Source organism: Rhinatrema bivittatum, chromosome 3 (assembly GCF_901001135.1).
Source record: "Rhinatrema bivittatum chromosome 3, aRhiBiv1.1, whole genome shotgun sequence".
Classification (NCBI taxonomy): Eukaryota; Metazoa; Chordata; class Amphibia; order Gymnophiona; family Rhinatrematidae; genus Rhinatrema; species Rhinatrema bivittatum.
The window spans coordinates 245,942,762-245,969,262 of NC_042617.1; the positions used below are offsets into that span (position 1 = coordinate 245,942,762).

At 42.4% G+C, this 26,501-nt stretch overlaps 1 protein-coding gene across 1 annotated transcript in view; it reads left to right on the forward strand.

Annotated features, from left to right (window-relative positions):
- Positions 1-11,804, forward strand: part of ENPP1 (ectonucleotide pyrophosphatase/phosphodiesterase 1) — a 225,440-nt gene extending 213,636 nt beyond the window's left edge. Inside the window, exons 22-25 of the mRNA XM_029594404.1 lie at positions 484-564; positions 1,782-1,914; positions 6,753-6,909; positions 8,781-11,804. Coding sequence (XP_029450264.1) covers positions 484-564; positions 1,782-1,914; positions 6,753-6,909; positions 8,781-8,951 — 542 coding nt within the window. The 3' untranslated portion in view covers positions 8,952-11,804. The remainder of the gene's footprint in view (positions 1-483; positions 565-1,781; positions 1,915-6,752; positions 6,910-8,780) is intronic.
- Positions 11,805-26,501: the final 14,697 nt, after the last annotated feature.

Genomic DNA, 26,501 nt, shown 5'->3' on the forward strand with positions numbered 1-26,501 from the left:
GGGGGGACAAACATCTCCTGTCCCTGCAACTCAAGGCTTCTGCTGCCAAAGCTTTCAATTGAGCTGGAAGGACAAAACAAGAGGATAATTAATAAAGCCTGCATTCTCCCCAGTTCACCCAGACCTCTACTCAGTCAATTCTTCATAATAAAAATGAATATCACTTGCATCAGATAATTAGTAAAGTGTAAAAGCACATGACTAAGTTGTAAAACGTATGCATATAAGTGCCTTTTAAAATAGCAACTTACTCGTGACAGTGTTAGCGCTCCCTGGGATGCTCCCCTTTTTTTTTTTTTTTTTTGCAGCGTATATGTGTGCGTGAAAGCAAATAACACATTTTTTACTTTTATAAAATATGGAATACGGGAGTAGAGGCTACTTATGCACATATATGGGTAACATTTTGAAAATTCACTTTCAAAGTTTCAAAAGGTGCGTTCCAAAGCAACTAAAGCTTACTTTTTAAAATTTGCCTTTAAGGTCTAGTAAAGGACTTAAGAAATAGCGGCTCTGTTGCACTAATCACCAGCAACATTGTACCAATGTACAAGGATTTTCAAGGTTAGTAGCATTAATTTACTTTGCTGCCTATTGGGCCCTGTTACAGTTCAACACCGAGATCATAGACTGTACAGTGTGTACACACATTCTCACACACACTCACACTGTCACACACTACAGACCAAAAGTACAAAGAGATGTGAATGCACATCCAGGACAGGTATACAATAACTAGCTCCAAATATACACCTGCAGAACTTAACTTCTTGATGGACTATTTCACAGAACACTTCCTTGGGAGGTATCTGATATTGTATGATGTGCTTTGTCTGTTTTTTGGTTTTGGGTTTTTTTTTAATAAAAAAAAAATTGGAACACAAGAGGTAGGATGTCTTACAGATATTTGGATAGCTCAAAGATATTTTATTTATTTATTTAACAGTTTTTTTATACCGACCTTCATAGTAAATAACCATATCGGATCGGTTTACATTTAACAGAGGGTATAACTGAAGGAACAATTCAGGTAAACAAAAGATAACAATAGATAGGAATAAGTCAAAGTTACAATCAACGGGAATCGAGAACTTGGAAGCTTAACATAAGCTGGAAAGAAGATAAAGGCAGGTAATAATTATAAATATACAATAGTGAGACAGGGTTAAAGCTTGAAGGTGCTTTAACCTGGAAGTGCCAGATATAACTAATGTACAACCGTAAAGAATTCTGTAGGGGGAAGGGAGTGCTAGAGCAAGGAGGTACGGTATGAGGAAGTGGGGGCAGGTGTGGTGGCAGTGGAATAAAGCATGTCTGTACGTGAAATAGAGGTGCTGGCTGCCTGGAAGAGCATCCACCCATTGGCAGGTGATTGGAGCGCCGGTGTATGGAAATTCAGGAAAACATGGGATAAATACAGTGAATCCTTGGGGAAATGAGGGTAATGCTGGAGATGAAGTAATGTCTGCCATATTAGGAGAGTAAACGAAAATGAGCAGACTGCATGGGCCTTGTGGTCATTAGCAGGCTTATAGTCTATATTTTTCCTTTTCCCTGACGTAGAACTTGGATTATTAACAAACAAGTTATGTTACGCTTGCTTTTCAATGTATTGTTAGCTTTCTACCACAAGTCATTTTTGCATTTAAAAATGCCCCTAGTCTTCAGTAAGGCCTATGGATTTATAAAATGCTATATTTATCATCCATAATGAAATATGCCCATCTATAAAGCACACATGATATAATTATGTTTAAATGTTTCTTGCCCTTGTTTTTCAGTGATCTGGGACTTCTTCCACAATGTCCTCTTGCTGAAATACGCTGCAGAAAGAAATGGGGTAAACGTAATCAGTGGGCCTGTGTTTGACTATGACTACGATGGCCATTTTGATACTCCACAAAAAATTAAATTGTAAGAAAGTATTTTTTTTTCCCTTCAACAACTATATGCCTTTTATAAACAGCTGACAAAATTGTTAGAAGGCTTTTGGTAATATTCTATTTCTCTTGGCTAGAAAAAAGGACAGGTGATTTACATTAATTTTGCAGATTACACTTGCCAAGCCTCTTTTTACTATGGCTGTTGTACTAGCACTGTGTGATTTTACTCCATCATACTATACATTTGACAAGCGTGTTCCTATTGTGCTTCAAAGGGATTTTTATCAGCATTTGCTGATTCATATCTTCTTTCTAATCTCTTATCTTTGGAATAGGCACAATTTCCTTATCGTCCCACCAGACCAGTTAAAATATATGGGATTGGTCCCTGTACAAGCTGATGCAGATAAAGAAGAATTGGAGCTCTGTCATCACCCTATAGAGCCCCCCGTACGCTCAATGATCCAGTATTCCCTAGCTGGGACTGCCGAAAGGAAGATGTTTGCTCCGGGTATGATCCTTAGGGATCATATCTCCCTCTCCCCAATTGAGCAGAGCTGATTTGGGGGGGAGACATTATCTCTGATTTATGCTTGCCGTATGGGCTGAGGGGAGGTGTGATATCCTGAAGCTCTGGATCCCTCCTCCCCTTCCCACCAGAAACTCCTGTACATTTTCATGGTCAGCAGCTAGAGCTGGAGGTTGAGAAAAAGGCAACCTTGCTTGGCAGGATAACTCCTAGAGAGCCATCCTTGTTGCAGACTAGGGGGCACTCCATGAAGTTAGCATGGGGCACATTTAAAACTAATCGGCGAAAGTTCTTTTTTACTCAACGCACAATTAAACTCTGGAATTTGTTGCCAGAGGATGTGGTTAGTGCAGTTAGTATAGCTGTGTTTAAAAAAGGATTGGATAAGTTATTGGAGGAGAAGTCCATTACCTGCTATTAAGTTCACTTAGAGAATAGTCACTGCCATTAGCAATGGTTACATGGAATAGACTTAGGTTTTGGGTACTTGCCAGGTTCTTATGGCCTGGATTGGCCACTGTTGGAAACAGGATGCTGGGCTTGATGGACCCTTGGTCTGACCCAGTATGGCATTTTCTTATGTTCTTATGTTCTTAGGTAGCTCAGCCTGTGGTTACTGCTGCAGTGGTTATCAGCCATCAATTATTGTCTTTCCTGCAGCAGGGGGTCCATTGAGAAGGGCTGAGTTGTCCGTGGGGGGAGGGATCACCCCTACGGAGGCTAGGCTTAGGATATTCTCCTCCAGTGTTGTTCTCGAATACTTCTGCAGGCCCCTTCAGGGGAGGAGGGATGGGGGATGCTGAAACAGCAGGCATGGTGGCTATTATAGAGGTTAATTGTTCTCATGAAGGAACTGTTCCCGGGTCCACCTTCTTTAATGCTTGTGGTTTTGAGCTGGTTCCAGCTGATGGATGAAGTGGAAGAGGTCCGTCCCCCCCCCAAAAAAAAAAGTCCTCCCAACTGTTTTCCTCATTCCTTTTTCTCTGAATTTGGCTGTCTCCTCCACCAAGCCTGCTGCCTCACACAGAGGCACTCCCCTCAGCTCTCCTTCCTCTCCTTGCCCCCCACAGGGGGTTTCTGGTGCTCAAGTTGGGGATAGATGAGGATTTGGATGAGCTGGCTGTAGCCCCAGCTTCACAGTTCCTGTCAAGGCCTTGGATTCCTGGAAGGCCAGGAAGAGATGAAAGTTGGAGGAGGTGGTGTTTCCAGGTGGTGAGAGTGGTGAAGCTATGGTGGTTCCTCTCTTCAGAAGGACAGGGGTGCTGGAAAGGTTGCAGTTCCTTTGCATTCTCCTCACAGCTTCCTCCAGGTTGACTCCCTAGTCCACCTCAATCTGCTAGGCTCTGGCAACAGATAAATCCATTGTGAATCAGGAAGAGCTGCCATCAGTCTCCCATTTTCTGTGGTCCCTTGGCATTGCTGAGAAAAAGGAGGTAGGCAATGATGCTTCCTGACATTGCACTCAGTGCTTTGCAGCATTGTGTCTAGCACATGTTTTGCACCTCCCAGAATACACCACCTCCCAGAGAAATGCCTGGATGACAGTGTTGCAAAATTTAAGGACGCTGCATGCCAAGAGGCATGTATAGCATTTGTGAGACACCTATTCTATGACATCATCAGAACCTCAGTGAAAAATAGGGTCATGGTGATTCCCACACTGCGACTATTATGGCTCTGAGACTGGTTGCTGGATGGAGGCTTCTAAGGCACACCTCAGTAGGCCACCCTTCCAGGAAGGCTCCTTTTATGGAAGTCCTCAAGATGTGAATCAAAGAGCTGGGGGGAGGGGTGGGGAAAAGCCCCAGAATTTACCAAGGATCACCCCTGAGGGATCACAGCCCCTGAAGCAGCTCATAACAGAGTGAAACTCAACCTGAGTCGGGCTTCTTATTGCATTTTATAATAAAGAATCCTTGGTGTTCTACTGATCTTGGTCGCTACTTGCGATTTTGGATCGGTTTCCAGTTTGCTTCAAGTACAAGAAATGCCAAGAAGAACTTTTTAATATGAAGGCAAGTTGCTATCTTATTTAATTTGCTCCATGTTAATTGGGTTACTGGTAACAACATTACTCTCCTTGCTCTAGAGAAACTGATTGCACCTAGAGAGCTACTATCATAGGCCTTCAGTCATACTTAATAGCATCAGTGGACCCAAATGCTCAAATAGTGCTGAAATATGAAAGTGAGCAAACATTATCAGTTTCAATCCTTAAGCTTGGGCAATCAATCTGGCGAATAGAGGGAATGACTGAAAATCCACCAGTACATGAAGGGAAAGAAGCTACCGAATTAGCAAAACAAGAGGAAAAAAACAACATTTAAAGTATTAGATGACCTGCAAGCAAGGTAAGATAACTGGCAGTAGGACAAATACAGTGGGAAGTACAGAGAGCTACTTCAGATACCCCACATGGATCAAGATTTGACTCAGCAGTGGCTAAGAAGAGGTGAAAGCTTATAGATGAGAGATTGATAATTGCAGCACAGTGAACTACAGACAAGATGGTTCACAGCCAATATAGAAAAAGAAACAGTAAACAGACAAATGTGATTCTGCAAAACAGAACTGGAAACAGTTACAAATCTCATTGCAGAATGTGATGTGCTGATGTCAGAAGGCATGTATGCAGAAAGGCACAAGGTGGCAGATTTATTAATTTGAAACTGTATTATAACATTGATATACCAAACAAAACTGGGAATAGAAAAGAATAAAGAAACTGTGATCACCTGGGACATTCCTATTCCAACTGACAGGAAGATCGATGCTAGAAATCAGGATATTGTGATGAAGGAGAAAAACACAAGAATGGCATTGTTATAGAGGTGTCCATACCCAGCAACTATTCTGTGGATCGTAGAGAGAAAGTGAAGATCCTAATGTACTAGGAGACTCACCCAGAGACCAAGAAAATGTAGAAAGAAACAGAAATTGTCCCAATTATATTGGGTGCCACAGGCTTGATTAAGAAAAATTTCCAAGCACACCCTGTTCTGTTGCCTATAAAGATTACACCCTCTGAACTCCAGAAGGAGGCTTTCTTTAGCATAATGCAAATACCAAGAAGGGCATTAGCAATAAAGTTGAGAGATTGAGATCATTCCCAACATACTCTGGCTTATGAATGAGGTTCATTGCTGTCAAGGTATGCGCAGAACACACTCATTTGGAGACTCTGCCCGAGAACTGTATGGGAAATAGGAATTGAATGTGTCACAGTAATAATAAATTACATTGTTTCTGCCTTTCTTTGGAAACTTGCTGTACATTAAAAAAAATCAAACCGTGCAGCTAGGATATTCTCCCCAGAAGTGTTTTGTTTTTATAACCACAGTACATATGATATACTAGGGTAAATTCTGCAGGAGGGCACCTTAAAGGTATGTGCATACTGTTAAGCCCACTGAAAACAAAACAATTTTTAAAGAAGTATTTGCACACTTAGGGGTAGGTTTTTTTGTTTTTTTTTAAATAAAATTTTTATTAAGAACAAGTAGAAATACAAAAATGTAAACAATGTGACCACCGGATCTCAGAAAAGTACATTTCAAAAAAGAAAGCGGCCACCATAGTAAGTTATACAAATTTCCCAATAGTAACTCTCCATTCCCCACCCCAGCCTATATTCCCTCCCCCCCCCCCACCTCCCTCCCGAAACCTGAGATGCAGAGACATGGTCAAAGGTCCAAAAAAAACCCAAGGTTGTGTGTGGGTGTACATGTGTGCGCGCTACCCGGCACGCGCACTTGTACACCCGATTTTATAACTTGTGTGTGCCGAGCTGCGCTGCATTCCCCCGTTCCCTTCCCACCCCCCCCCCCCCAAAATTTTTGTTTTATCTTTTGCGCCTGCCAGCGCGCGATCCCCGGCACAGTGGCAAATATGGCTGCTATGCCGGGAGCCTGACCCCGCCCCCTCCCTGCCCCTTTTTGCAAGCCCCGGGACTTACATGCATCCCGGGGCTTTACGCGCGTCGCCGGGCCTTTTGAAAATAGGCCTGATGCGCACAACCCTTTTAAAATCTGGCCCATGGTGTATGAATATCAGTTTGTTAGGTGGCTAAAGGTGCATACGTACCCTTACAAATCATGGGGTTAGCGGCATGCCTGCAGTGCACAAACTGTTCTGGAAATTAAATGCACATGAACAGTTTCCATGCACTCCTCCAAAATGCTCCCAAAACACCTCTTTTCTATGCAGTCCAAAAATGCATGCATCTTGAAGTACTCATGCTAGGCCAGTGAATAAACTGTATTGGCATCTATTGCTCTCTGATATTTATTCCGTCGTTTATTGCAACTGTAATTGTGTGATACCTTGTCGTTGTATTTCAGACTGAACACAAATTCAGAGGTTCCAGTCCCAACACACTACTTTATAGTGTTGGCAAGTTGTAAAAATGTGTCCCAGACGCCTGCACAGTGTGAAAGTCTCCTTGATGCCCTCTCTTTTATTGTGCCTCACAGACCAGACAACAGTGAAAGCTGTGCAGTAAGTCATACCAGCTTTACAAGTACTCCTTGCTAAGGTGTCAGACACAAATTAAAATAGTAGAGCACTTTGTATTGCCTCCCATCTTTCAGGTAACCTTAGTGAAATTGTAATAAATATAATATCGCATGTTCCTCTCTGGTATTGTCCTCCTCTCAGACAAGTAAAAATCTGTAGAGCAGTATTTCCCAATCGGCGCGCCTTCACACTTCAGCAGGTGTGCCACAGAAAAGCCACCACTGCCTAATGCTCAGATCCAGGCCAGCACGCTGGCTCTGCTCTCAGTGCCTTGCAGCAACAAGAGACCCCAGTGGTGGCGCTTCATCTTTGTCGGAGCTCCTTTCTTGTGAGCATGTGTAATTCTTCAGTGCCGCCTCTTCCTAGCTGCAAGCATGAGCCCTGGAGTACGGGGACTATGGGCAGCCTGTGGGGGCGTGGGAAGCAGAGATCCACGTTGGGTAGCACAGGGCATTGCACACGGCACCTCCTCATATTTTCCAGTCCGGAGTCCGTCCTAGCCTGCCTCTTTTCCCCAGGCTGAGTAAGATAGGGAGAGCCGGCACAGAGCCCTGGGTGCGACTCGTTTTGAGTGTCGGGAGCAGCAGTAATGAGGGAGCTCTGGCAGCCACACGTAAAGTAATTAAACTGAGCCTGCTGCCCACATCCCTCTGTGACATCTTCCCTTCTCCTACACGTTTAACTTTATGCAAATTTGCATGGTACAATGTACATATTTCAGAACATGAAATTGACAATAACACACGCTTACAAAAAAAATACTGCCCAAGTTCAGCCACAACTTAAATGACCGAGAAAACAAACAAACTCATTTTCAACCAAACCCTAATCTGCTTCTACAAAAAGACTTGCCTATAAAAGAAAGTTTTCAAAGATGTTTTTAAATGTTTTAAGTCGGTCACATAGGCACAGCTCAATGTGGAAGGAGTTCCACAGGACTGGAGCCGCCACAGAAAAAGCACAATCTCGTGTCTCTGAAAGGGGAGCACATTTGACAGAAGGGGGACGTGGAGCATTCCTCTTTGAGAGGACCTGAGGGGATGCGAGAGTTGATACACTCGAGGGAACTGATCCATTGTGAGAGGTTCATGTGTGCCTCCACTCCCTTTCTCCCATTGTTTTAAAGCTTCCTATCTCTTCTTTTTGCCATTTTAATCCTCTCCATGCCTATACTGCCCGCTCTGTGGAGGCTGGTGCGCCACACAACTTTTTTTTAATGAATGTAGGCATTCCTTGTGCATGAAAAGATTGGGAAACGCTGCTCTAGAGCAGTTAACTTGTGCAGACTGGGCTTTCCCCAACTGATTAGCCTGGCACACAGGCCGATACAGTAAAAATTGCAAGCCACTCTCCTGTGCGCGCGATTCAGAAAAAAATTATTCAAATTAGGGCCCACGGTAAAAAGAGGCCCAGAACACAGAGACTACACATCCCAGAAGTCTCCTTTCAAACATGAGCACACTTCTGTCTAGTCTTCACTAAGCTCCTTCGAGTTCCTTCTGTTGGCAGGCTTTAATAATTGCAGTGATGAGTTGATAAGTCAGTCACACATGTGCTTTGCATCCTGGTTAAACGCAAGGTGTTACATAAGTGAAATAATTGCCCAAATATGGATGGTTGAAAAAGGGATTGACCTAGAATGAGTGATGCTTCTATTCAGCTTAACAGAGATGAGTCATAATATTACTGTTTTTTTAACCATTGATCATGTCTTTGTTTTCAGCTTTGTGGTTTTTATGGTACATTACCGCCGCTGTGTTCATTAGTTTCTTGAAACGACCATAAGATTATTCTTATATACCAGCTGTTGTGAAATAAAAACCCTCTTTTATTTGCCCTTTTTTTTCCAACAGGATGGTAAAGATGAATCCTTGTGGGTTGAAGAGCGAATCTGGTTTCATGCAGCCCGTGTCAAAGATGTGGAACTGATCACTGGCCTCAGCTTTTTTCATGACAGCAAACAACCCATTTCAGATGTGCTATGGCTCAAAACGTACTTGCCAACATTTGACAAAGAGGACTGATTTTTTTTTTTGTTTGTTTGAGGAAATATGCATTTTCCATGTGTGTCTTTTTCCAGTAAATAGTATGTATTTTCCTGCCAGTGCCAAGTTTTAAAATAAGTTTGAATGTTTCAAAGCTGTTGGACAGTCCGACTCAACATGACCCAAAAAAATTGACTGAAATTTGTTGTTGCTGTACTGCTACCTCAGGGACATTGTTTGGAGAGGAGGGTGACTTGGGTTAAGCCTTACACTCACATACTGCTAAAGTTCTGCACTGGAAAATGTTACTCATGAGCAATAACTTTTCTGAGCGAACAACTGATGCAAGAGGTGGATACAAATGGCTTGCAAAAATTGTGAGCCGTGTGGAATAATTCTGCTTTAGAAACAGTGCTAAAATGTGTAAGTACTGCCATCACTTTGTAAATGTGTGCAGCACATCCTCTGGATGTTCTCCTTTTCATGGGTGCTTACTTGACCACTACAAAGACAGAACGTTAAAAGGTGAATTTTAAAAGCCCGGAGCGCGCACTTCCAGAAAATTTTCAAAAAGGTGCAGGGCGTGGGTGTTTGGTGGCATGAACCTGAGATGTGTGCAAAAGTACTAATGCAGCCTGGCATGCACCAAGGCCCTGCTGCCACGTCACTTTACTTCTGCTATGCATGCGGTGTAAGTTAAAAATAAAACAAAGCAAACTAGGCAGATCTGCAGGGTTTCAAAGGCTGGGGCTAACTTGGGGGGAGTGACGGTTGTTAATTTAGGGGGTTTGGAGGACCTGACTGTTAACTTGGCGACTGAAGATGAACTGGTAAAACTGGGAATAGCATCAGCACACGCCTCTTTTAAAATCCCCAGATTTACACAGTAGAAGCAGGATTCGTGTGCCCACTTAAAATTTGGCACACATGTGCACGCGGCCAAACTCTCTGATAACATGCACACATATAAGCGCACAAGTTATAAAACAGCCACGTCCCTCGGTGTGGGCTGATGCAGGTGTGCGCCTGCGCGCCGCTTTGAAAGTTACCATCTAAGTGTTAATGCCTGGCAGAACAGGCAACATAACTTCAAAACTGTGCCTTTGTTTTGAGGATATATTACACACTTCAGTTATGAACAGTGCAGGGTATTTTAGAAAATGAATGCTGGAGGCTGGTTAGCTGCAACCATTCAAAGGGCTCCTCTGTCCGACAGTGGACATAAAACTTGTTAGAACATCACAGTTGACTTGATGGCAGAAAGATGACAAAATCACAACTTTTTCAACTTTTTATCAATCCTGATAGTTCCATTATCAGGATAACTGCTTTTTTTGTAAGGGGGGGGGGCAGTATTATCCTCCTTGTTCGTGCTGAAAATATAACTGGGGCCAGGATATGGCACCATAAGACTTCATGTGATGCTTCTCAGGGTATTTTACTCCTATTTTAATGCCTGTTTTCTTCACTTAGGCCAGTTAGTGTAGCTACATTGCTAAGACGGGGCCAACGTGCCACCGCTGTCTTCAGAGTGTGCAGTTGCGGACCACACCCCAACTCTAAGGGCTGTGACTGGAGTTTCTGTACCATTCCCAGCCCTGGCATTGAACCTGGGTCATTCTGCAAGGTAGCAGGTCATGCTGCCACTGGGCTGACCTACAATAAATGCTTTTGACTATTAAGTAGCATTCTTTGAGCTCCAGACAGCTGCCTTGAGTTGGTTGGAAGCAAATATTGGATGATCAGTTTGGTAAACTGTATTACTTAAATATATTTTATGGGACATACAATAGCAGAAAATAAGCATTTCCATTCATATGTGGTAATAATCATTGTAAAATAATAAATGTTGAAAAACAATTCACCCCCACCCCTCCTGTTTCACGGCAAATATTTACCAAAGTTTGGATTTTCCCAAGTAACAACAATTGTAAAAAAAATAAATAAAATAAAACCCAAAAAGCTATGCAGGAGACACAGAAGGGGAGAAGAAAAATGCATTTTGCTCAGCTCAAAAAAATCTCATTTGGGGCACATAGGAGGCAGAGCTGCTATAGACACCCCATTAATGTTATCCACTCTGCCCACAGACCATCCCACACCCATGCCCTTATACCTTTTTAGATTTGCTGCAATGAATCCAAATTCCCAAATATATTAACTCTGCCCCTGCCTACTTTATTAGCCTACATACTTTGTATCCTATGTAAAATCTGTATAATATGATCATTTCTCCACAAGTGCCAGCACTATACAGTGCAGAAGTAACAGTAATGTATGAGATTTTTCAACAAAAGTCATCTGTGGGTATTGCCGTTACAATATGTAAAATTTTGTTTTTGGACCCCTGGAAATGTTTTAAAAAGTTGTACTTTTAGAATGTAGCTTGTGGTATTGATTTGATTTTGTGTTTAGGAAAATCCATTTTTATAAAATGGAGCAACGTTATTTTTCATTTACGTAGAGTAGACATGGCGCAAAACATTTCAACTGTTCTGAAACACCTTTATAGACAACTGTTTGCTATAGCAATATTCCCTATATCAGGGGGCAGCCATCTACACACAGCTAGTTGTGTGTGAAGAACAAGAAACTCGAGCTATACACGGGAATCTATTTATCAAACTGTGACACATATTACTGGTAAATAGACCGCAATGCAAGTAGTGGGAGCAGCAGTAAATAAAGTGTATTTGACATGTGTCATAATTTGATAAATAGACTCCTGCTGTGTTGCAGTAATTCTCTAAATTAGTCAGGCAATGATTCATTGTAGCACTGAGCAAGTGTCCAAGAGCCATATTCTAATACTCTTTTAGCATTTCACCTTTTTGTTTTATTCTGTATTTTTTTAAATCATTTCAATAAAATGGTCACACTGAAAACCCTAAAGGGCCTCATGTAACTCTTGAGTCTAAGGCTAAGCATTCCTAGTCTAATATATATATATATATATATATATATACACACACAGTTATCACTTTCGTTTAGAAAAGGGGTAGGTATTAAGAATATAAGAAGTGGAATGCTGGGTCAGACCAAAGGTCCAACGAGCCCAGCATCCCATCTCGGCCAATCCCAGTTTCTTGAGAATTTAAAGAAAATGAAATCAACTTTTCTTTGGTTTTAATTTTAGAATTAGTAATGCTGGTAATCCTTGTACATTTGAAATGTAATCCTCTGATATGGGAAGGGAGTAGGGAGAACCTCATATTGTGGTTCAAAGTCCTGAAACCTGAGAGTGCAAGTCCTAATCTTGCATTGACTGCGTTGCTAAGGGACCCATTTACAGGAGAGGGAGTTGAAGACCATCCTGACTTCATGACATATCGCACTACTAATTTCCAGTGGCGGAAGCAGTACTACAGTACCATTATGTATTGCAAATTAGATTCAAAAGTGACTCTCAGTTGGGTCTCAAAGACATGCAGACTTGGAAAAAGATCCAAGAGAATGCATTGGTGAGTGGAGACTCAGAATAGCTATGGCTGATGTTCATTTAGGAGTAAAGTTAGCACTCTCCCCCACAGCACTAAGGGGAAAGGTAGTTGATACTCTGCTGTATTCTTGGATGAGATACAATCACAATTCTAGGATTTTCCAATGCTGAAGCTCATTAGGTCAGGTATGTGGTGACTAGAAGCATCCAGAGGGACCTCTAATATTTTCCCAAAATCCAGAAGCTGAAGTCTGGGCAAGGACAGACTAATGGCTGTGATATGGTTTAAAAGCTTGCACACTGTGAGGTGAACAACTGAAGTGTAATTGAAAGCTTGAAATAAATTGAAGACTAAGACAATGACATAGCAGAACTCTTGGAACAAGACTGGTATTGAACCAAGGCTGTATGAAGCAGAAGCGGGGATGTGGCTGAAGAACTAGAATAATGTCTTGAATGCAAGGGCCTCCTGCAGGTTGTAACCAGAAAAATTTGAAACAGTTGTAGAACTTGAAGAAATTGGATGCAGGCGCCTCCTGCGGGTCATAGGCAGAAGTGATGAAGAGAGAACCAGAAGACCTGGATGAATTGAAAAACGTGAGCACAAACCTGGGTGCAGGCACCTCATGCAGGTTGTATAGAAACCCAGGAATAAATGCAGGCACCTCCTGCTGGTCATTAAAAAAATTCAGAAGAAAAGCAAGGCTTGGACAAGATTCGAGACTGGAACAAAATGCAAAACATTCAGGAACATGGGCCCATCGTGGGGAGATGTTCACTGAGCTAATGGCCTTCGCAATCTGTTGTGGTCAGGCTATTGGCCAGACCAATGAGAGAGTGTGAGCACTTTTACCATGGAATAACCCCAGGACGAGGCTCCAAGGTATGTGCTGCAGGAGGCCAACAAATCCAGGCATGAGCTGAACAGAAACTTGGAAGCACTCAAAGACTTGGAACACTTGGAGACTCTGTTGAACTTGAATGCACAGGAGTACCCAGCAATGCAATGCTGGCCCCTAGGGTAGCCCTCTGGCCACTCAAAAGCCATTTCGGACCTGCCGCTTGGGAATGGCTTAAGTGTCAGGACAGATGGAGGTTGAGAAGAGAAGATGACTCTGGAGACAAGAAACTAGACGAAGGCACTGAAGACTTGGAACTTAGATGAAGGCACTGAAGACTTGGAAATTTGATGAAGGCATTGAAGATTTGAAACTTAGACAAAGGAACTGAGGTTCAGGTTCAGGATTCAGACTTAGACTCAAGATCAGGATTCATACTCAGACTCAGACTCATTCAGATTCAAGTGCGGATAGAGCCCTGCGCCGCAGCACAACCTACACAGCCCATAGACTAGTTGTGGACCACGCTGAGTGCAAAACAGACTTTGGGCTTGGAACATGATGACAGCTTGGCACTGGAAACATGATGAAGACTCGGGGAGAGCCTGCACCGCTGCATATCCTACACAACCTGAGAGCTGGTTGCGGACCATGCCAAATGCATAGCAGGCTCTGGACTTGAAACTTAAACTTGGACAGAAGCTGGACAAGGAGCTCTGAAGACAAGGATCAGGATTCAGGGACTCAGAGCTCAGGAACTCAGAACCAGGGATGGATCCCCAGCGTTTAAAAACAAGAGACTTCCGGAGATTTGACCAGTGAAGGAGACAGGACTTCTGCCACAAGGTGCCCTACACAACACGAGGGTTAGTCACAGACCACGATGCTGGCACGCCTAGAGGAGTGGACAAGAGAGAAGACCTGGAAGGTGGGACTTGAAGACGAGGGCTGGAATATCAGGAATTTAACATCAGGGACAAGACACAGAAACCGTCGAGAGACCAGGAACAAGGAATGAAGAACATCGAGGAGCTCCCACAAAGCACAAAGAACATGAAGGCCTTGAAAAAGCAAAGACTTGAATACTGAAGACTCCTGGAAGGAGAGCTGGAACAGGACTCCAGGAGCAGGACATCTCCTTGGGAAGGCAATTGGAAACTCGCAGAGAAGCCCTTTTATAGGGCTGCAAGCATAACAAGGCGAAGACGTCATCAGGAAGAGCCGCAGAACTTTTCCACTGGATGGAGCGTAGCATGCTCCTAGAGAAGAATGCCAGCAGGAGCGGAATGGAAGTCGGAAACCCTCAGGCCATGAGGCAGCAATGGCAATGTCTCACCACCACAATGGAAGAGCAACGCTGAGCTATGTGTGGCGTCTCCCTCTTCCGCAAGTCAAGGCTTCAGTGTTTGCAGTGGCAAGGTGTAAGGAAAGTGGAGCTTCACACTGTGCCGGCAACAGGTGCATGGTATCGGAAGGTGAGTGAACCACTAGCGGGCCTGTCCCATGGGCGGTAAGCGCAACAGGTAATGAGGGTAGTGAATATAGGTAAGAAGCTTGAACTGTATGCAGAAAAAATATAACAAGTTGAGAAGAAAAGTTACATGAAAGTAGGGTAAGTCATGCAGCTGAACTTTGATAGACTGCAAAGGAGAAAAACAGCTCAGAGGGAGGACTGCCAGGGGCAAATTGTAGTAGTTTAAGCAGGAGACAGAATGGATGAGTATTTTGGTAGCATGCTCAGAAAGGAAGGAATGGATTTTAGCAATGTTAAAAGAGAATGAAATGAAACTTTAGAAGTGTTTTGGATGTGCATAGAGAAGGAGAGAGGGGCATCAAAGATAAGTGTAATGGATCTGTTAATTGTGGATCCTTGGTGCCAAGAAGGGGTTGGCGCAGCTTGGTGGGCAAATCCACCAGGCACACTCCATCAACTGGCGGCCATGCCCTGTGGTGGGACTGGCCGAAGCTTTGCTTATACCAGCCGCCTCCCCCACAGGTTGAGCCCTTGGGTTCCTGTGGCTGGCAGGTCTTAGGTGGGTCACTAAGGTGGTGGCAAGAATGAGAAGTCAAAGCCAGGTGAAGGTCAGGGCAGGCAGGAGACAACGAGAACCAGTTGGCAGGCCAGAGGTAGGAGAAGGCAGCAGACAAGGCGAAGTCAAGTCCAAAGCAAAGGTTAGGTCTAGGCAGTAATTGAGAATGGTCAAGGTCCAGAACAAAGGTCAGAATCCAGGAAGTCAGACCAAGGGAGTGCAAGGCAAGGCTGAACAAAGGCAAGTATAGGACCAGGAGGCACAAGGGCTGGGTAAGGCAAGCCTGGGACTCTGGAGCAAAGCAGGAGGTAAGAATACAAAATGAGAAGCAAACGCAGGAACAAAGCAACAAGAACTGACAAGCAAGGCACATCAGGAGACCTCTTGCTCAGGTGTCATGGGATCATTCAGGCCAGCCAATGATTTCATCAATGGGTGCTGCGGGAGCTTTTCCTGCTGCGGGCCCTTTAAGTTTCTGTGTCCACAACCACTCCCAGGGCTGATGCAGGATGATGGTGGCATCCTGGTGCAGTGTGCCGTGCTTGATGGAGGTCCTGTGTTGCTAGGTCCATGCCGCAGGAGGAAGCCAGCAAGATCCAGGGTAGGTCCGGCCTCCATGAGCTGTTAATTGTAACAGTAAGCGCAAGTTAATGGGCTGAGGGAATTAGGAGGATGAGAACATCATCCACAGAGACAGAAGAAGAGGGAAGATGGGAAGCTGGTTCGGGGGGGAAGGGTCATGTTAGGTTTAAGGTGGTGGTGGGGCATCCCAGGTGTTGATGTCAAGCAAGCAGGCTGAAATTAGGGGCTGTTTTTCAGACATGCCCTGGAACTGTCCCCAAAGTGCATATGCTAAACTTTCTGGAAAGCAGAAGTATGCATACTATTTCTGCCTTCTATAAGTTTGATTTAGCTGGCTTACATTGAAGAATCAATGCTGACTCCTATTTTACCCATCTAAGATTTTGAAGAATGTACTCTTAAACTCTGTTCAGGCTCTAAGTTTGTACCTGAGATAATGGAGGGTGAAGTGACGTGCCCAAGGTTACAAGGGGCAATAGCAGGATTTGAACTCTGGTTTCCTTAATTCTCATCCTGCTGCTCTAACCAGTAGGCTATTCCTTCACTCTGCTGGCATTTATCGTTCACAATAGCCCTGAGCCCTGAGATAGCTCTAGTCCAGTGGTCAGGGGCAGTCTTAGGCCCAGCTTACCAGGGTGTCCAGAGTGCTTGACGCAGGCCTTACATTAGGGGAATACCCCATACAGAGACACTAATTTATTTAACCAATTTCTATTCCGGCAGTCTGGAAATCTTAGTGGATTATACCTTCACATACGTAGTTATACAACACCCTGGGCCTCAGGGGCGCAGTACACTAAATTTAAAAGTATGGCCTTGCAATTCCTATTTGCCCCAGGCTCCTTCAAGCTTAAGGCCAACCCTTCTAATGCAATATCCTACTTAAAGAGGCATTTTCCTCCAATTAGCCAATTTTCTTACTGATGAATTCAAGGGCAGTATTTCCAAAGGTCATACATATCTTTGAACTATACAGGAAACCAAAGTTTGAAGATAGTGCAAATCCAGCATGCTATTCTCTTTGAATGGTATAAGAAAGGGGATCCAGTGATTTCACTTACTCTAGAAGTCAACTGAATTATTTTTAAATGCTTACTATTACTGTTGCATTAAACTATAGGAGCAACCACCACACAGAGGGAAGGGGTCCCCCTTTACTAAGCTTATTTCAAGTCTAACTTAACATAATTTACATTTTTTGTTTATATAAAAATGAGTAATAAACACATTCATTTGGTGAACCATTAATGCTTAAACACATTTCTGTTTCTTTAGGGGTGGGTGAGGAGGAGCGGGAGTATAGCAAGATATCTTAGTATCTTTTCATGTACTATTGAGTTATATATGCAAAAATTGAATAAAGAAATGAAGGTCTGTGAAGGTTCTGACTGCCAGTGGACAAATTACTGTCTCTGAAGGTTCTGACATACCAAATAATGCAGTCCATCAAGGTAACACTTTCTCAAAAGGGATTTATTTACCCAGGGATGCTTACCAACCAAAGGATCAAATGCATCCAGTTCAGCAAACAAAACCTCCTAATGTGTCAGAACTAGCCATGAGGCATTTTCACAGGCTGCTCCATAGCTCTGGAACAGATCTGCTTGCTGAGTTATGACTGGTTCTGGATTTTAAGAGTTTTAGGGAACTTTTAAAGGCTCATTTTTATATGGAGGCCTTTCAGGTGCTATAGATATATCATTCTATTTTTTTGTATCTGTTTATTAATTTGTTTTGTTTTATCAGTGTTTTATTTATGTTGTAATCCACCTTGAACCAATGTTCTGGTAACAAGGTGAAATATAAGTTGCTAATATAGTTATGTTTATTACAACCATGTCCAGAATTTCCCTTGGCTATTTCTAGGGCAGGGCTTCCCAGATCTGTCTTGATGGCTGGGTCTCCAGTGTAGGCATATTTATCTCTTGTGTGGTCATTGTGGATATCCTGAAAATCTGCCTGGCAGTGGGGTCACCAGGACAGGTTTGGGAGACCCTGTGCTGTTTTGCCTGCATGCTCACAAACTCTGTCCTTTTATCTATCTCAGTAGGAGACAGCTCAGCATCCCAGACCCTTGCTTGCCTTTTTCTTGCCATTTTACTGCCAGTTTGGGGCATGATTGTAGATTCTTGGCCATCCCTTCTCCACAGGACTCCAATTCCTAGGGCCATCCTTTTTATTAAAAATCGATTCCAGTTTTTTCAGCTTTGAGCTTTCTTTAGAAAAGCAGATTATAAATCTAATAAATTAAATGAATTCCCTTTTGGGCGTCTACCATTTTCTAATGTGGTATCCCCAGCATCCTGGCTGTTCCCTGTGCCTGCTGCCTCCTGTGTGGAGTGAAGACTCCATCACATTGTTATGCTTGTGTGCTTTCAAATGCAGAAGCCGCAGTATAAGAAGGGGAGGCAAGATTTCCAAAGAAAAGATACTTCTTATATCAAAAAGTTTCTTATGCTAATATTCCCCCAAATAATTACAACTTGTATATTTCTGTTAAGAGAATTCTAGTATACATTATCTCAAGGATGCGCTGGAGTGTCTCTCCCAGTGAACTGGTGAGGGCTCCTTGACAAGAAATTAGTAGCACATTGTTGTATTATCTCAGTGACAGCAAGTAGAATTTAATTACCTGCAATCTAAGAAATATTTTATAACAAAACTTAGGCCCCACCAAATATCAACAGCACCTCTACAGCAATGCTGCGGTCTTAGAGATGGACACCACAAAGAAGGGTCACGTACTAGTGCAGGAGTGGCCAAATCCAGTGATCAAGAGCCACAGATCTGGTTTTCAGGATATCCGCAGTAAATATGCATAAGATAGATGCGCATGCCCTGCCTCCATCTGTTGATGCATATTCATTGTGGATTACCCTAAAAACCAAGCCTATTTGTGACTCTCGAAGACTGGAGTTGGCCTCCCCAGTACTAATGAGAATCTGTTAGCACAATCATCCAGAAGGGGAATTCATCAGAAAAGTTCTCAGGGTCACTTTCAGGTGCTGCAAAAGTGCTGGAATTTAGTTCTTGACAGATCCTGCTAAATTTAAAAATCAGTGCAACTTATTTAATTGCCCGAGGCAAATAACAAATAAGGTGCTTTTGTCTGGAATATGACAGGAATGGATGTGGAACTCAGAAGAGCCACAAGATGTCAGTGTAACCTAAGGAGGCCCCAATACACATAGAAAAATCAGATGTATCCTTAACTATATATCTCAGATTGTACAAATATCCAAATTTTTATATAAAATTAAGAAAATTTCATTGATTAATTTTCACTGATTGCAACAGAACTAACGAGCTCGTAAGTTTTGTTCTGTTATTGTTTCTTCAAGGTACTCAGAAAAAATCAGAAATGTTGTGTTACAGTTCAAATGTGAACAGGTTTTGACTTTCAGATGGGTTTAGAATCAAGGATTGCAATGGAAGCCCCCAGGGTAAAATGGAACAGAAGGAATCAGTTACACAGTTTGGAAACGTGACTTGTGATTATAAAAGTAAGGGTTGGTCCTTATATATGTACAAAAGATACATATATATATATATATGAGATCAGCCGACACCATCTTCAGAGCGGAGGAGGGCTGCAGTGCCTGACAGGAGCTGGGGAAGGAGGACAGCGGCGGGAAAAGAAGAACACTGACTCACCGGCACGGCAACTATCTCAATACCCTCCCACCTTACTGCTCTACCCATCCACCCCTAAGGATGTTCTACTTATAAAGAAAAAATATTTTGATAAGAAAATTGATAAAACTATTAATAGAGTACACAATCAAGCAATTTAGACAATCCCTATAACAAATGAAAACTATTCAATGTAACAAATGTGGAGCCTTTATCTTAAAGCATGTATGGAAAGAAAAGGCATGTCCAATATGCTCACAACTAAATGCCCTGAGAAAAGAGCCCACACTAGAGCTGAACTAGCTGCAATTAAAGGAGTATTAGAATAGAAACCTCATTATATAAACCCAATTCACTTAATAAAACCATAAATAAAAGTAGACCCACGAAAAGAAGATGTTATTCAGTGGGATCAGATAGAACCAGACCTGTACCACATAGACACCCTTTCTCCACACCTCACAAAATAGGGTCAAGGGGACAGTGCCACCTGCTCTTACAAGAGCAACAAATTCCTAATATCATTTCTGTCCAAAACAATAAAAAAGATTTAGGGAAGGATATTGACAAAGTACCTGAAAATAATATACAAACCCAACCCCTACACAAGAAAGAACATTGTGCTGGGGGACTCTATCATCAGAGGCACAAACATGGGAACTGGTTTTGAAGGTGAAACCATAGTCAAATGCCTCTCAGGAACATCAGCTCGTAGAAGTACTATCGTTATAACCAACATAATTAGGAAAGAAAATAAAAGCTCTGAACTGGATGTAATAATCCACGTGGGAACAAACAACCTTGCAAAAAATAATATCGAAGATTTCCAGACGCTAACGAAACAGATCACTCAAAGAATAAAACCTAAATCTATTGCCTTTTGAGAAATACTCCCATTTCATGGTAAAGGAGAGGGAGAGACAAAAAAAATAACTGATTTCAATGCTTGGCTCAATACTTGAGCAAGGAATAAAATTTTAGATATATTGGAGGCTGGGGGCTTCTATGGAAGAATAAGAGGCTTTATGCCAAAGATGGATTACATTTATCAGTGGCAGGAAAAAGGATCCTCGGAGATAAATTCAGATGCTACACCCTCAGACATTTAAACTAGTTGTTGGGGGTGACAGAAAAGATCTAGATAGTCACTCCCTAAATTCAAATTCAAATCCTTATCCAAATCCAAAGCAGAAGGGAATGGATGAACAAGAAATCAAAACTCAAAAAAAGACCAAGGGGAACAACATCATAAATGAGAGTAATTGGAAGGCTATGGGATAGATTTTAAAAGAAGTGTGCACGCATCCATGTGCGCGTGCTTCCCAGCACGTACATGTGGACGTGCCGATTTTATAACATGCGCTTGGCGTGCACAAAGGGGGCTTGACTTCCACAATTTTTGCATGGCAACGACTACTAAACTAAAACGACTAAAACCACTACTAAACCATAATGATTTCAGAACCACACTACGATCCCTAATCCTGACAAGCCTGGACTATTGTAACTCCCTGATGTTAGGCCTACCCAAAGCAGCCACACGACCACTACAAGTCTTTCTAAATGCAGCAGCCAGAGTCCTTACCGGTAACAAAAAAACAGACCACATCACCCCTGTCCTAAAATCTCTGCACTGGCTCCCCATAGACAAAAGGATTGAATTCAAAGCGCTAACCATGCTACATAAAACCATATATGTGAATGAAATCAAATGGCTAAATGACATAATACACCCACACATTCCATGACGAAACACAAGATCTGCAAACAAAGCATTGCTAGAAATTCCCTCAGTCACAGCAGCCAAACTTACTACAACCCGTGAGAGATCATTCTCAATAGCAGCCCCTACCCTCTAGAATAAACTCCCAGAAAACATACGACTACTGAGCGATACAAAAGTCTTCCGAAAACACCTCAAAACATGGCTACTCCAACAAGCCTACAGAGAGGGCACTGGATAAGAAAAAATATGAACACAGCTGTCACCCACCAGAAAAATACGAACACAGCTATCACCCACCAATTTGCAACATCACACAAAAACCTTTCTTAGCACTTAGCATATCAATAAACTTCATTCAACCCATGACCAATTTATTTATTTATTTATTTAAATAATTTATATACCGGAGGTTCCTGTATAATATACATATCACCCCGGTTTACATATAACAGTAACAATCGCTACATTTTGCGGTTTACATAGAACAGTATTAAACAACGAAGTGTTACATTGAGCAAAAAGAAGTAAACAAGTTTTAACATTGAAACAAACGAAGTAAACAAGTTTTTACTTTGAAACAACTTAATAGAAGTAGGCAAATAGTAAATACTATTAAACCATTAATAGACATGCGGTTAATAAATCCAAAAATAACATGGAGATATGTAAGTCCACATGAATGTGTATGTAGACTGTATGTAGACAGCATGAATGTGTGAATCTCTAATTGAATAAAAAAAAAAAAAGATCTGAAAAATATCATTGTGGGAGTGAAAAGACTTTTTTTTTTTTTTTTTTGTTCTTGGTTCTAGGGGAAGGCTAGTTTGAATAACCAAGTCTTAAGTTTCTTTTTAAATGTAATGTGGCATGGTTCCAGATGCAGGTCTGGAGGGAGCGAGTTCCAAAGTGAAGGGCCCGCTGTCGACAGTGCACGTTTCCTTAGAGCGGATTTCGCCGGTTGTGTGATTAGTCTGTTCTGATAAGCACTTCTGGTAGGTTTTACGGATGTGTGTAGTTGAATTTGAAATGTTAAGTTGAGAGGCGCGATGTTGTATAAGGCCTTATGTATCATCGCTAGAGACTTGAATTGGATCCTGTATTTGATTGGGAGCCAGTGGAGGTAGTGGAGGATTGGGGTGATATGATCTCTTTTCTTGGCATTTGAAAGAATTCTTGCTGAGGCGTTCAGGACCATCTGAAGTGGTTTGGTGGTGCATGCTGGTAGGCCTAGGAGGAGAGAGTTGCAGTAGTCTAATTTTGGGAGTATGATGGCTTGTAAAACCATACGGAAGTCCCTGTATAGGAGGAGTGGTTTAAGTTTCTTTAATGTTTGAAGTTTAAAGAAACATTCTTTTGTTGTGTTGTTGACAAATTTGTTGAGATTGAGTCTGCTGTCTATGATGACTCCCAGATCTTTAACTTGTTGCGTGATGAAGTGCCCGGTGGTGTCCGGATGTTGATTAGTGTTAGAATGTGAAGGGGGGGTATAGTTTTCCGGTGCTATAATGAGGATTTCGGTTTTGTTTTTGTTTAGGACCAAGTTGAGGCTGGTGAGTAGATTGTTGATAGCAGACAGACATTTATTCCAATATGATATGGCTTTGTGTAGGGAGTCTTCTATAGGGATGAGGATTTGAATATCATCCGCGTATAGGTAATGTCTTAGCTTAAGGTTAGTGAGAAGTTGACATAGTGGGAGCAGATAAATATTGAAAAGAGTCGGAGAGAGGGATGATCCTTGCGGTACCCCCCTCTTGGATTCGATGGTGTGGGACTCTTTGTTATTTATCTTGACCTTGTATGATCTGTTCTCCAAAAACGATTTGAACCAGTTAAAAGCTGCTCCTGAAATGCCGATGTCTATTAATCGTTGCAGGAGGTATGTGTGGTTTACGGTATCAAACGCTGATGAGAGATCCAGGAGAGCGAGGAGGCAAGGTTGGCCCTTTTCAAGGTTGAAGATGATGGTGTCTGATAAAGATGTTAGTAACGATTCGGTATTCATAGTCTTACGAAAGCCAAATTGGTTTGAGGTGAGGATATTATTTTTGTCAAGAAATTCTGTAAGTTGTTTGTTGACAACTTTCTCCATAACTTTGGCTATCATAGGGAGGTTTGCTATGGGTCTGAAGTTAGCTGGGTCTGATGTAGGTAAGTTGGGTTTTTTGAGGAGCGGTTTGAGCATGGCTAACTTGAGTTGGTTCGGGACATGTCCTTGGGTGAGAGAGCAGTTAATGATGTCTGCTAAAGGTTTGGCTATAGTGTTTGTGATCAGACTCAGTTTGTTGGATGGAATATGGTCTGATGGATGGGAGGATGGTTTTATTTTCTTGAGAATATTCTCTATTTCTAATGTGGAAGTGGGCTCAAAAGTGTTGAGAACTATTGGTGAGGTGTTAGGTTGTTGTACGGTTGGGTGCGATGGTTGTTGTTCTGTTGAGAGTGTTGGTTGTTGAGCGATTGAGAGTGAAGATTGTTGGGCAGTTGATCGCGATGATTGGGGGCTGAGGTTGATTACGTGGTTTGGATGTGAAGAAGGTCCCTTGAGGGGGGCTAGGAGTGAAGTGATTTTGTTGTCAAAAAAGACTGCCAGCTCGTTCGCTTTATTGAGTGCTTGATCGTCAGGAATGGTAGGCGCCGGGGGTTTTGTGAGGGTAGATACGTATGAGAAAAGAGCTCTTGAATCGAAAATGAGGTGGTGTATTTTTTTAGAGAAGAATATTCTCTTTGTTGTGTTGATGTTGTTTCTGTATGAGTTAAGGCATGATTTGTAGGTGAGGAGGGTGGTTGAAGATGGGTTTTTTCGCCAATTTTGTTCCTTGCATCTCAACTCGTGTTTATGTATTTTAAGTTCCGGTGTGAACCAGGGTCTCTTATTGTCTTTGTTTGGATTGATAACTTTAGTTGTCATGGGGCATATTTGATCTGCCACCTTTTTAGTGATGTTGGTCCATGATAAAGTTGCTGAGTTTGCGTCGGAGAGGTCTAGGTGCTCTAGTTCCTTGGCCAGGTGTTCACTGAGTTGGTCTCCTGAGCACTGTTTCCTGAACGATATAGTTATTGGTTGTGTGGATTGTTGTGGAAGTTCTTTTATTTTTAACACCGATGATATGAACCTTCTTCCAACCCCACCCTTTATAATCTTCCTTTACCTCCTAATTATAACCCACTACAGTGATCACATACTACATACAATCAATTACACTTTTATACTTTACAATTGTTAAACGTTATTTGGTTTCTTCTCTTGTTAAGTGTTCCTATGTATTACTGGTTCACCTGCATAACGTTATATGTATTATTGTTGGTTCTACTGTAAACCGTTGTGAAGGCAAGTTCCAAACAATGGTATATAAAAACACATAAATAAAATAAATAAATCCCGGCCTTTCCCAGTTCCCTCCCAGTCCCTTCCCCTTCCTCTCTCCTCCCCACCCCCTAAACCCTACCTTTTTTCTTTTCTTCGTCTTATTTTGCAACTTACTTCAGCTCTCGAACTGAAGTAAGTTGTGCATGCTGGCAGCCGGGACAGCGAATAATGGTGTGTCCCAGCCCACCCCCCTCCCCGCCCCTCCCCACCCCTTGCAGAAAGGCTGAAAAACAAGATGGTGTCATGGATTGCAAATTGGCTGACTGATAGAAGACAGAGTGTGATAGTGAATGGAATCTACTCTGAGGAGAGGAAGGTGTTAAGTGGTGTACCGCAGGGATCAATGGGACCGATACTGTTCAATGTCTTCACGAGTGACATAATAGAAGGAATTGAAGGTAAAGTCTGTCTATTCGCGGATGATACTCAAATCTGCAACAGGGTAGAAACACCGGAAGGGGTGGAGAGAATGAGAAGTGATCTAAGAAAGAAAGTGATCTAAGAAAGTGATCTAAGAAAGAAGTGATCTAAGAAAGAAGTGATCTAAGAAAGAAACTTATACTTTCCCGTGTTCAATATATTTGCTCTCTCCGAGACACTGTTACTGTTACAATGTTAACTGTTTCGTTTTTGTATTTTATTTTATTTTATTGTAATACCTAGTTCAATGTAATTGCTCTCTTCTGAAGCACTGTTTACTGTTTCACTGTAAACCGAACTGATTTGTAACTTTTTACAAGAATTTCGGTATATAAAACTGCTAAATAAATAAATAAATAAATAAATAAATAAATAAATAAATAAATAAGAAAGCTAGAGAAATAGTAGGAAACATGGCAGCTGAGCTTCAATGCAAAGAAGTGCAGAGTCATGCATCTGGGGAGTGCAACCTAAAAGAACAGTATGTATTGGGGGTGAAGAGCTGATTACGGAGCAAGAGGGGTCATAGTATCTAGCGATCTAAAGATGTCAAAACAGTGTGGCATGGCAACTGCTAAAGCCAGACAAATGTTGGGCTGCATAGAAAGAGGAATATCTAGTAGGAAAAAAGAAGTGATAATTCCCTTGTACAGATCCCTGGTGAGGCCCAACCTGGAGTACTATGTTCAGTTCTGGAGTCCGTATCTCAAGAATGAAGGCGATTCAGAGAAAAAGGACCAAGATGGTGGGAGGACTCCATCATATGACCTTAAGAAACTTAAACCACTCCTATATCTCAATGACTTTCATACCGTCCTTCAAGCTATGATCCTTACAAAAATTGACTACTGCAATTCAATCCTCCTAGGCCTCCCCGCTTACTACATCAAACCCCTACAAATACTCCAAAATGCTGCAGCCAGAATACTAACCAACACGTGTAGAACGGACCACATTACCCCAATCCTCAAGGAACTATATTGGCTCCCTGTTTCCTCCCGCAACCTCTACAAGATCCTATCCATTATACATAAATCCATGCACAACAGCAACATCAACTGGACTAACAACACCATCCGCCCATACGCCTCTGAGCGCCCCACCAGATCAGTACACAAAGGCACCCTTCACATCCCATCTCACAAGACCTAATGACTAACATCCAGAAAAGAGCGTGCCTTCTCTTTAGCAGGGCCCAAACACTGGAACTCTATGCCATCAGGCCTTCGACTTGAGACAAGCACCCAAAAATTTTAAAAAAAGTTAAAAACTTGGCTTTTCAAACAAGCCTTCCCTGAGTAACCCTTGCGCACACCGCAATCACCCCTAACCCCCTCCCCCCCCCCCCCCCCCCCCCCGTTTTCCAACTACCATAGCTGTCTCCCCCACCTATAAATAATAACTGCAATGTATGGTTCTACTTGTAAATATGGTTCAACTTGTAAATATTAACTGCAATGCCTGATTTCACCAATGCTTGATAACTAATCTCTGCTCCCCCTCCCCACTGGCTGCAGGTGACGATCATATAAGAAGGCTGGGATATGATC